The 12,688-nt window shown below is 42.3% G+C and overlaps 1 protein-coding gene across 5 annotated transcripts in view; it reads right to left on the bottom strand.

Annotated features, from left to right (window-relative positions):
* The window catches only part of vegfc (vascular endothelial growth factor c), a 154,015-nt gene that overhangs the window by 119,576 nt on the left and 21,751 nt on the right, over positions 1 to 12,688 (bottom strand). For 3 of the 5 annotated variants that reach the window (XM_040145216.1, XM_040145218.1, XM_040145217.1), the window contains exons 2-3: positions 7,062 to 7,130; positions 5 to 190 (exon numbers count right to left, since the gene is read on the bottom strand). The exons of 1 other annotated variant lie outside the window; for it this stretch is intronic. In XM_040145216.1, the coding sequence (XP_040001150.1) occupies positions 5 to 190; positions 7,062 to 7,130 (255 nt within the window). The remainder of the gene's footprint in view (positions 1 to 4; positions 191 to 7,061; positions 7,131 to 12,688) is intronic. One more of the 5 variants, XM_040145219.1, reaches the window with a different exon arrangement.

Raw genomic sequence — 12,688 nt, 5'->3', positions numbered from 1 at the left:
GTACCTTACTAGGCCATTCTGCAGGGTCATCAGATATTGTCCATGTTCTGATTCCCTGTGAGCCTTTGGTGGTGGTGCTGCTGTTGCTGGTGCTGGGGGGTAAGGTGTCCTTGTTGTCATGGTGGTGAGGTAGTTGATCTTCTTCCACCACAGGTAGGTGATCCTCTTCCACCATACAATCATACATCCCCTGTCAATGACAAAGTTGAATACATACACACATCAACACAGAGAGAGAGAGAGAGAGAGAGAGAGAAAATAAAAAAAATAACAAAACAAACAAACAAAGAGAAACAGAGAACAGTTGCCTAAAAGAAAATTTCTGTCAGAAATTAACAATCAGCTCTCCCTCCCCTCCGACAGAACATAATACCCCCCCTCCCCAAATGTTTATCATTATATAATAAGCGTGTTCCACTCTCAGTCGGGGTTTCAACAGCCCCTGCAGAACTGGCTTAGGTTCCACGCTGCCAGTGTTCTGGATCCGGTTCCTGTGCGTCAGCCACATGGCCAGCTTAGCAGAACCAGATAAATAGTTCAACAATGTATGTGCCGTCTTCTTTTTAGCACAGTACCTGGGGCCAAAAATGAACAAATAAAAAGAAAGTTTCTCCCCGATACCCTGAAACCACCTTTTTAAAAGCTCAAACAGTGTCACCAGCCGAGGACACTGAACAAACAAATGTTCCAGGGTCTGCACTTGAGAACAGAAGAAACACTCCTCCCCTAACTCAGGATCCAGGTGTGCTCTGTATCTGTTCGTAGCTATCGCCCCATGTACAACCCTCCAGTGGAGGTCTGCTTTCCTCTTTTCAATGGGCAGCTTGTACAGGGCACGCCAGCTGCCTTTGAGGGAAACGCCTGGACCAAAAAACTCAGTCCACCTAGACTCCTTCACCCCTGCCAAAGAGCGCAGGTTCAGAACCTTCAAGCAGATTTGATAGGCTGCTTTTTTTCCCTACAGCCTGGAACTGGTCCAGGTGTGGGGTTGTAAACGTCAGCAGCTGTCCTCCTTCCTGCCACTCCCCCACAGCTGGGGTGATGGACAGAGAGGGGAAGCTGTATTCGGAGCCTTCGCTCCACTGTTTGGACAAGTTTCTGTTTTCTGCGAATGCTCTCAGGGTTTGTGGCAGGGCAGACCTCCTTCACCACGCTGTAAATCAGCCTGGTAGAGGTGATGTTGCTCCTCCTTCCCAGGTCGTCCACAGATGTTGCCGTCATCTTCATCAGATGTCCTAGTTTGGTTCAGCCAGCCTCCCTGAAACCGGCTCGCAGGCTGGCAGACTGCAGCGCTTGGGTCTGTATAAGGTTGTTGAAAAACAAAGGTTTTTTCATTTGTATAAACGTATGATCGTAAAAATCTGCCACGCCTGCAGGACAGAGCTGTAAAAAGGCGTCCACGGTTTCCGGTTGAAGGAAGAAAAGCTGTTTGTCAAAGCCCAGTCGCCCGGCTCTCCTCAGCAGCAGACGAGCTGTGTTGAACCAGCTTGGGCCACAGTGGTATAGCAGCCTTTGCGCAGTCTGAAGTCTAAATGACGCCATTTTGGAATGGATGTTGATCAGTCCCTGCCCCCCTTCAGCCATAGGCAGATGTAGGGCTGCTGCTCTGACCCAGTGGTAACCAGACTAGAACAAGTCCAGGACGGCTTTCCGAATTTCCTCTATCAGGCCCCTTGGTGGCGTCAGAGCAATAACTTTGTGCCAAAGAGTCAAGGAGACCAAATTTTTGGCGACCAGAGCTCTTCCCCTATATGACAACTGGGGTAACAGCCATTTCCCTTTAAACAACCGAGCGCATACTTTCTCCCTAGCTCCCTCCCAGTTCTTTCTCTGAAAGCCCTCGGTGCCCAAAAATACTCCCAGCACCTTCAGCCCCTCATTCCCCCACTGGAGTCCTCCAGGCAGACTGGGCACTGCCTGATCCCGCCAATGTCCCACCAACAGGGCTTTGCTTTTTGTCCGGTTCACCCGTGCAGATGAGGCCTTTTCATAAAGAGTTGGTGTCCTGCAGATGCTGAACATCCTCCTGACTGGAGTCAAAGATGTAAATATCATCTGCATAAGCAGAAAAAGTAGGAGGATGATCGAGGTCCGGCAGTGAGAGACAGTCAGTATAGCTGACCTAAGATAGGACAACCCTGTCTTATCCCTCGCTGTACAGGGACTCGCTGGCTCAGCCCTGACCCCATCTTCACCATACATTGTACACCTTTATACAGTAAACCAACCCAAGCCAGAAAACCATATAATAATATTAATATTGAAAAACTTCAATAACATCCCGTATGAGAAAATTTTTGTCCATGATTGTCCTATCAAGTACACAATAAGTCTGATCTATATTTCCAATTATTTCCAATTTGATAAGGCTCTGGAAAGCACCTTATAGTCTGTACAGAGGAGGGCAACTTGCCTCCAGTTCTTAAGTTGGGCCAGGTCTCCTTTCTTGGGTAGCTGGGAGAGCACCGCCCGCTGACTGGAGACTGGGAGAGATCTTGTTCTAAAGCACTCTAACAGAACACCATGTAAGTCGGGTCCAATGATATTCCACAAATGCTTATAGATGTCACTGGAGCGACCATCGATCCCCGGTGCCCGTCCCGATGCCATCTGGTTGACGGCAACCGTAAACTCCTCCAGAGTCAGCTCCTGATCCAGACCAGCTTTCTCGTCTGGGCTATGTTAAGGAAGCCCTTCTAGAAGTTCTTCATGACACATTGCATGTTGCAATGGCCTGCAACAAAGAGGTCGGTGTAGAAATCTATTGCATGGTTCCTCATCTCGTCCGGACTAGTGATCACTCTGCCTCCTAGCAGCCATCTGCTTTCATTGCACTACCGATTTCTCTAAGGTGAAAAAGAAGGAGCTTGGAGCATCCGTGTCTTTAAGCTGGAGGAAGCGAGACCTGACGGGGACTCCCTTCAGTCTCTCAAGCCCTCCAACCTCTTTTCCTACAACAGATGGCCCTTAGAGGAATCTGAATCGCCATGCAACCCCTCTTCAATTTCCCTAATGTTGGCTTCAAGTTCTTGCACTGCGAACTTGATTTTAGCAGTGGAATTGCAAGAGTACTGTTTGCAAAAACCTCGGAAAGTCGTGTCCTGTAGGAGTTTGTTATTAAAACTTCAGTAGGATTTAACCCTTTAACTCGGTGAAATAAATAAATCCATGCTGACTAAGTCATGGTCAGTGAACCCAACTGGACTAATTGTGCTCTCAACCAGTCTGGAGCCGAGACTTTGGGAGATATAGATCCTGTCCAGTCGGGCTGCACTGACCGTGTTGTCTCTGACCCTCACCCATGAGTATTGTCTGGACTGTGGATGTTTGTCCCTCCATGTGTCGAGCAGATCTAGTTGTGTTGTGATGATGTTTAGGTTCTGGGATGACTGTGGGTGGGGTTCTTCGCTTGTTCTTTCCACAGTTAAGTCGACAGTACAGTTGAAGTCCCCACCAATGATGAGTCGATCCTGATGATGATTCTTTAGCTCATTCTGTAGCTTGTTAAATAAAACTACTCTTTCGGCTCCTTGATTTGGGGCATATATGTTGACAAAAAAGAACACAGATTTCTCTGTTTCAGCTCTCACCATAGCAACCGTCACTACTTCAGTAGAAGACATAACCGTTGTATTTGTGTTTGGTTTAAACAAAACAGCTACTCCTGCACTAAAGTTGGTGCAATGGCTAAGGCCATATGAACCCTCCCACCATAAACCCCAATCTACCTCGTCTGTCTGAGTTGTGTGTGTCTCTTGTAAAAACAACACATCAATATTTTTTTGAGCAGAGACTCTCTCACCATTGATGTTCAGAGACCCTATTCTGAGGCTCTGTATAGAGACGTCAGAGAAGAGCATCAGACATGAGACAAGCAGGGAACAGTAGAGAGGAAAAAACACCTTGTGGTACATGATCATGTCAGCAACCTTCTAGTCCTTTTAGCAGTTTTACTTTTTGCTTCTTTCCTTAAAGATGTGATGTGTTTTTTGAGACGGAAGCGTTTCTTTTCATCCAAAATGTCGAAAACGAACATTAGTATGCCAACAGATCTGATGAATTTGTCAGTGTCTCTGAAATAATCATTCACTTTAACAGATTTTCCAAATGTTTAATCCAGGATCTTATTCATTTATATGCTCTAGAGAGTAGAGGTTCGTGTTCCTGTTAGGAGTGTCACCAATAGATACAGTGTCTGACTCAGAGTCATACTCCTTTTCTCCTCCTGCACCTGATACCTGGCTACTGAACACACTTTGACCTTCAGTATCATCTTTGACTGTAAGACTAGTGGAAGCTGCTTCTTCAGCTATATCTACTGACTGTTTTTGTACCTCAGCTCCTGCAGACTGAGAGCTGCTCAGGTTCTCTGCAGTCTCAGAAGCCTGTAGCTGGCATTACTATCGGAGTGTGAATCTGTGGCACCGGCTGCTGCGTATGTAGCACCGTGGTCCACCCCCTCAGTCCTGGCTGCGGGCCCATGCCTCAGCCCTGATGGAGCTGCCCGCCGGTGCCTCAGCCCAGGCGGACTCATCCACCGATGCTTCCACCTGTTGTTGTCTATGTGACCAACGTCTCCACACTCGAAACATCTGAGCTGCCCTGAGCTGGCATAGACCAAGTAGTGGCCATCACCGTGCTTAACCCTGAAAGACACCTCCAGCGTCTGGGTTGGCGAGTCCAGGAACATGAACACCTGCTGCCCCAGAGACCAGACGAACCCCAGCCCAGGACCCCCACATCCCAGACCCACCGCCCCAAACCTGCCGGCGAATCCACCGAACCTAGCAGAGCCTGCCCCCCAGCGATTTACCAGGAACACACGGCGGAACACCAGACATGACGATCCATGCGGAGGGCACTGACAGCGGGGAGACCCGCACGAAAATCCCTCCGACAAACACACCGCTCCCGGCCAGACGATGAACCCGAGGCTCGTCCCCCAGGAACACAACCACTGCTCGGCTCACCCACAGCCGACCATGCCCCTCCCATTCACTGGCAGCCAGCAGAACCTCCTCCACGGCCACAACGCCACCTGGCGGGACCACCCGCCGGACAGACGGAGGCGGCGCCTCGGAGGATGCCACCATCCCCAAAGACCCCCCGACAAAACAACAGATCGACTGGCAAACAAACCAACAAACCAACCAAGAAAAACAAAGCTCACCTGATCATACACAGAAGAAAAGACGAAGAGACAATCCAGAAACAGACAGAAAACAACTCACAACTCCCGCCACTCACACGTCCACCCCCACCCACACCCACGACAGGAAACTGGAAACAGAGAGAGAGAGAGAAAGAGAAAGAGAGAGAGAAAGAGCGGTATGAGTATCTTTGAATGCATGAACTTGTTTATCTGCTTTGTTACACTGTGTGAGTTCATATATACATAATGGTTGGATGTTACAATGTATTGTAATCACTTTGGCACATATAAAATGGTCATTTAAAATCCCAATAAAGCTCCATTTGAATTTGAGTAGTGCCATTTTTCTCAACATGGCATGGTTATGTTGTATCTATGCCAGCTTCTTTGAGGAGAGTAACAGCGTTCATTTGTCTCTTATGAAAGGCCTTGGAGTGGGCCTACCTTCTGTAGGAGAAATGAAGCAGCAGGGTGTCATTTCCATTGTGTTCAAATTGTGCTGTATGCTCCTCCCTCATCATGGACAGCATGCAGTGCATTCAGAGAGTACTCAGATAAATTCACTTTTTTTCCTAAGCCTCACGCTAAAATCGTTGTAATTCATTTTTTCCCCTCATCAATCGACATTCAACACCTCATAATAACAAAGCCAAAAAAGAATTTTAGAAATTTTTTTTTGTGCAAATTTATTGAAAAGGAGAAACTGAAATATCACATTGAGATAAGTATTCAGACCCTTTGCAATGACACTTGAAATTTAGTTCAGTTGCCTCCCATTTCTCTTGATCATCTTTGAGACTTTTCTACACTTTGATTAGAGTCAACCTGTGGTAAATTCAATTGATTGGACATGATTTGGAAAGGCACACACCTGTCTATATAAGTTCTCACAGCTGACTATTTATATCAGAGCAAAGACCAAGCCATGAAGTCGAAGGAACTGCCTGCAAAGCTCAGACAGAGGATTTTGTCGAAGCACAGATCTGAGGAAGGCTACAAAAAAATTTCTGCTGCATTGAAGGTTCCCAAGAGCACAGTGGCATCCATAATTAAACACATTAAAGCCCACTTGGAGTTTGCCATCCCAATAGTGAAGTGTGGGGGCGGCAGCATCATGCTGTGGGTTGTTTTTCAGCAGGAGAGACAGGGACACTGGTCAGGGTTGAGGGGAAGCTGAACAGAGCAAAGTACTGAGATATACTTAATGAAAACTTGGTCCACAGAGCTCAGGACCTCAGACCGAGCCAAAGGTTCAGCTTCCAACTGGACAATGACCCTAAGCACACAGCCAAGACAATGCCAAGTGATTAACTATGTGAATGTCCTTGAGTGGCCCAGCCAGAACCTTTACTTGCACTTAACTGAACATCTCTGGAGAGACATGAAAATGGCTGTCAACCAACAGTCCCCATACAACCTGACAGAACTTGAGAGGATCTGCAGAGAAGAATGGCAGAAAATCTTTAAAGCCAAGTCTGCATAGCTTGCCCAGTACCCAAGAAGACTTGAGGGTGTAATCGCTGCCAAAGGTGCTTCAACTAAGTACTGAGTAAAGGGTCTGAATACTTATGTCAATGTGATATATCAGTTTTTCCTCTTTAATAAATTTGCAAAAATTTCTAAAATTCCATTTTCACTTTGTCATTACAGGGTATTGAGTTTAGATTGATGAGGGGAAAATAAATTTAAATGATTTTAGTATATGGCTGCAACATAACATATTGTGAAAAAAGTTAAGAGGTCTGAATATTTTCTGAATGCACTGTATTGTAGTTGTGTGGAAGTTGAAGGAACTGCTACAAGAAAAAGTAAAAGAAAGAAAATATAATAATACATATGAATGCACTGAGAGAGAAAGAGAGAGATCAGATAGAAACAAAAAGGGCCATCAAGTCTAACTTGAACTTACAGTCACTATCAGTGTCAGAAGCAGTAGATGAAGATGGTTCCAATGGCTGGAAGAATTTCGACAATACTCCTAAGGCCAAAAATAGAAAACAAATTATATGGCAAGAATGCGTTTTTTGTACATAGTTTGAGAACATACTAGTGTAATTGACCAATACTGGGTTCCACAACAAGATAATTGGATGGCAAAAATGTGTGTTCTAAAATGACACAATGCTTCCTAAGTTAATTCACTTACTGGCTTTCACATCACTCAGATGCCGTTAAAACCAAAATTAACTTGTGACTTGCTTTTTCATAGCCTGTATTTGTATGTCATTTTGGAAATTACTATTAACATACTCAACTGATTAGAAAATAAATGTTTTAAGAGATGTTGCCACAAGCTTTGAACATCAGAACAGTAAAGCTTAATGAGATGAAGTGGTACGTTACCTACCTAGCTAAAGTTAGCACATTTGCTTGCACAGCAGTGGTGGAAAGTAACTACGTACATTTACTCAAGAACTGTACTTAGATACGCTTTTGAGGTACTTGTACTTTACTTGAGTATTTCCATTCTATGCTACTTTATACTTGCACTCCACTACATTTCAGAGGGAATTATTGTATTTTCTAGTCCACTACATTTATTTGACAGCTTTAGTTACTTGTTACTTTTAAGATGAAGATTTTTAAAAAATGTATAGTATAACAAGCTTTTAAAATACAACAGATTGTTGAAATATTAAACCATTGGGTTCCAATCTTTTTGACTTATGACATCTTACAAAAAGCAGTGTGTAGTCGGGGTCACATTTCAGATGTCTATGAGTTGTAAAAAGCTCCATCAAGTAGGGTTTTTTTCCCTCTAAACTTCTCACATGGTTTAATATCAGTAAACATTCAAATGATTCAATTTCGCACCAAAAATCAAAGATTAAAGAAAAACTCCAGAAACTGAAATCAGAATTGTGTATCATAACTTTGTTTTTTCTTGGTTCCTCTCCCATTAATCATCTCACGACACCGATTTATCTGGTGGCCCTGTATATAAAACTCTGTATAAAGTAGTTCAAACTAGCTCCACCTCCAGCAACAACAACAGTAACATGATGCTTACACACTGATACTACAGCATTAATTATCTAATGATGTCATATATATAATAATATATCAGACAGAAAGACCCAACCAGTACTTTTACGTTAATACTCTAACTACATTTTGCTGCTAATACTTATGTACTTTTAGTTAAGTAGGATTTTTCATGCAGGACTTTTACTTGTAGATGAGTATTCGTACATTGTAGCATTGGTAATTATTTACTTAAATAAAAGATCTGAATACTTCTTCCACCACTGCTGCGGAGACAGTATAAAGTAAAATCAATCTGATCAAGGTGTGTTTATCATAATTATATCCACTTACCACTGTCCTGGCGTTGTTTTTCCTCCTCTTCTTATTTTTTATTTCGTTTCTGGTGACCAGAAAGGTATGCATATTTCATTGTGCTGATGGTTGTAGCTGTCATATGATAGCTAGAAGGGGCACCACTTAGGGAGGTTTGGGGGCAATGGTAGTCCACTGTATAGTGGTAACTGACTATCCTAGCTGTCATACTCTTGGAGAAGGGGCCCCACTTAGGGGGTTTGGGGAAGCGGGTGGTGCATTGTATAGTGCCTTCATGGAAGGTTTAAAGGGGTTAATAGTTGTCATTGCAAAATGTGTCAATATGAGTGGCCAACGAGGGCTGCTTTCTCCCAAATTTTTTGGAGGCCCCAAACATATGCCTGGTTTGCCTCTCCTGATGGTGCACTGCGGACACATAAAGACGCAAGTCTTTTAGGGATCTGAAGACTGCAGGCCACAGCCATTAATAGCCATTATTACAATGACATGGCATTAGTTCCACTACACTTGAATACTACACTTTTTAAAGGTGTTACAATAGTAGCTTGGACTAAACAACCTTCAAACCATTTCAATGGCTTGTTTAAGCTAAAAGTTTTTGAGCTGGTAAAACATTTATGAGTTGGTTTAATACTTTAGGCTCACTTAACTTCACCTTTTATCAGCAAAAAGCTTCTATAAAATCACAGGATTAATCACACTTGACTTTACTTGACATTATGAACTAAAGCAGCAATTATAATATCCTGCACCAGACAGGTTTGTGCAGTGACTGTAGCATGGCCAGTTAGGCAATGGTTGCAAGACCTATCAGACTGTATTAATAGGACATATAAAGTGCACTAGATATCTGCACAGGAATGAAACTGAGGACAACCTGACTGAGCCCTACACAAATTTGAGATCCAAACCTGATTGGGCAAAATTTAAAGACTAACCTGTTTGGTTTGAGTAAAAGAAACTCTGGTGCATTTGCCCATTTACTGCAGTTTGTGTGGGTTTTTATGAAAGCTGTTAATTGAATGTATTGTTTGTGGAATTTAGGACTATAGTCTCCCTGTCGATGTGTCTATTCGGTTAATATGCTCTTGTCCAACCAAATTTTCATTGGTCGGGCAAGAGCTCATGTTACTTTCATAAGGAGAAAAGCGCTACATCAATAGCCATCCAGGATTAATCCACTGTTTACTGCAGTGGGAGGCACAGACTACCTGTGATAACTTATTTAACGTCTACTGAACTTTTACTGAATTTTTACTGTGACTCAGCTCCAAACTAACTAATTCCAAAACAAAGAAGTCGTTGGTGTTACTACATTTTGATAGAACGAATACCCAAAAAGTTGAGCGTAAACTTTGCAAACAGCAGTTTGCATTTCACAGCTCAACAATCAACATGTAAAAACAGTAGGCTAACTTGTCTGTGTTAGGATGCTCCTTCAGCTTTCGTGTTTAACGCTTGAGGGTTTGCGTGTATATTCCTAAACAGTTCTTGTACAGGGGTCACCAGCTGATATAGTTCTATTTTAGGAAATCATCAAAATATGGGCCAGTGCACACTGGTCGGCTCTGAGTCTGTTGTTATCATTTCAGTATAAAATAATTAGGTTGAAATGATTTAATATGCTGCAACTACTAGCTTTTTATGTTTATTCATAATTCATTTAGGCTAATAAGGCTATAGGTAGAGTACAGTCAGTGCACTGTAGCCAATTTAGTTAATGTGCAGATTTTGTTTTCCCGCAACCAATTGATTGGTTGAAGACTAGATACAATTTAAGTTGACCAAGATTTTCTTTGGTTTACTACAGCCCTAATGGCTGTGATTGTGATTGCATAATTTCAAAAGCTAAACTACTATTAAATCCATCTGCTGACTGTAAACACTTCCGGAGGGTATCTTGTAATAAGCGATCTGTGTACATGTCGGCACTAACATGCAGATTTTTGCTGATCAATCATTCAAAAGCCTTTAAAACTGCATTGTGTTGGACATATCCTATTGCATGTACTTTCAGGCAAGGCATTTCATAAAGGCAAGTCAATTAAAAACTGTGTGACATAAAGATCCCTCAGTAACCACTCCCCCCTTATGAACAATGAATTATATAATAATGCTGATAATGACTTGTTTCTTTATGAGCTCTCTCTGCCACCAGCGAACATAAATATACACAAGAAGCATTAAAGTGGTGCGTGACTTGCTGTCAGTCAGCTGAATTTGATTTCACCAAATTCTTCAGTCAATGAGTTACCTGTCTGTGTCAGTGTGAACACAGACCAGAGCAGGACTAAAAAGGCAACAAGAAGATTTTGCCTTGGTCCAGATCAAATGAACTACACTACAGATGTACAGGCACCATAAATTATCCCTCATGATTATGACGAATATACAATATGAGATAATATACATGAAACAATTAACTAAAAACTTTCTTTCACTAAAACGTTTATCTAAATATATAACTATACTCTAGTTTAATTCCTTAAAACTGCTAGATGCTATACTGTATTTTGAGCCATACAAGTAATTATTTGAATTTGGTTATACATTTTTTACAATACAGAGAGCCAATAACACAAAACAAAAACAACAGTATAAAAGCCATGTTAATCACCTACTCATTACACACCCCCAAAAAAATTAATTGCTTAATTGCTAATTGCTATTCTTTTATCCATACTGCTAGCTATCCGGCAAATGTAATGTTTGTCCTGACAGTGGTTATTAATCAAGATATTTTACTCTGGACCAAAATGTTGGACTGACAGGCCAACAGTATCAGACTGTCTTACTTACCACCATGCCAAAAGCAATGCTAAACTTTACATTTACACTCAGAGATCCATGTAACTGAATGTAAGGTAATAATCAACTTGGCAGACAGAGATTTGCTAGCTGCATTATTTGTCCAGTGTTTCGATTCAACTCACAATTCACCTAATTCTTCTTTGACAAGTGTATGGGTAGTACATGTGGATGTTATCCCAGTTCCTGTCCTTCAGTAAAATTAGATAGATGCCATTGTACTATTTATAATAAACAAGCAATTTAATGTCCACACAATCCGTCTGACAGGAACAATATGACTGCAAGCAAGGCCATCACACACACACACACACACTGACTGGTCTTTGTATTAGAGGTTAGTCAAACAGCCAGGGTGAAGCAGTCCATTGTATTTTACTGCCTCAGTAACTCTGTTTACAGTCACTGCAGAGATAATACACACAACACTCAATTTTCTACTAGAAACATTTTATTTATTTATGTGTTTCTATTTGTGCTTCTGAACAGATTCTTTTTTTTATGTTTACATCCCGTCTGGGTTTCCCCCATCTGTGTGTGTGTGTGTGTGTGTGTGTGTGTGTGTGTGTGTGTGTGTGTGTGTGTGTGTGTGTGTGTGTGTGCATGTGTGTGAGTGTGTTTGTCTTTCTGTATGTGTCCTGTCACAGTTTCCCCTGATTCTATGTGTTTCTGCATGTGTGTTTGGGTGGTGTTTTCCACTATCCCTTCATGTGAGAAAAAGCCTCTGCCATCAAATCGGCTCAAAAAAGCCAAAACAAACAAATCAGAATACAGCAGTTCTAAATAAGACTGCTGTCACCTGACAGGGGAACTACAGCTTCCTGCTTTAGAGAATGAACAATACATTACAAAGCTGACTGAAGATTCAATTGACTGATGTGAGATCAGCACTTTACCACTGTAGTGATCGCATTCACCATTTTGACTTTTCGTTTGAAGGTTTTAAGGCTTGAAATTGTTTTGGAATCTCAACACTGCTGAAACTGCCACACTAATCAATACATTTTAATATGATTGGCAGCATATTAAAGCACCCTATTGGTGGTTTTACATGTTTAAGCTTATTAACTTCAAACTGTGCAGGTGCTAAATCATTTCAGTTTTTAAAAGCATGGTGTAAGTTCTTAGATTGATGTCCAAACTTTGAGACAGTCATTCACAGCTTAGAACTAGAGCTGTACTGAGCCAGTTGCTATGGGGGCTGATCTGGGAGTATTTTATTTGATCAGTATTGGCTAATATTTCCTTCTTTCTTTTCTGTACTTCATTCTACTGTGTTTTGTCCACAGCAGCCTGCTACTGTTGTAGCTCTTCTCTGCTTTACAAGAGTCAGAATCTACAGTGCAGGATTGCCCTGCATATCCAAGTGATTATTATGAAATTATTTGGGCACAGCAGTTCAAGTGACTGTGAGTTCTGGCGCTGAGG

Source organism: Xiphias gladius, chromosome 15 (assembly GCF_016859285.1).
Source record: "Xiphias gladius isolate SHS-SW01 ecotype Sanya breed wild chromosome 15, ASM1685928v1, whole genome shotgun sequence".
NCBI classification, from domain to species: domain Eukaryota; kingdom Metazoa; phylum Chordata; class Actinopteri; order Istiophoriformes; family Xiphiidae; genus Xiphias; species Xiphias gladius.
Note: the sequence above shows the minus strand (reverse complement) of the source record. Positions and strands in the feature narration are given on the sequence as shown.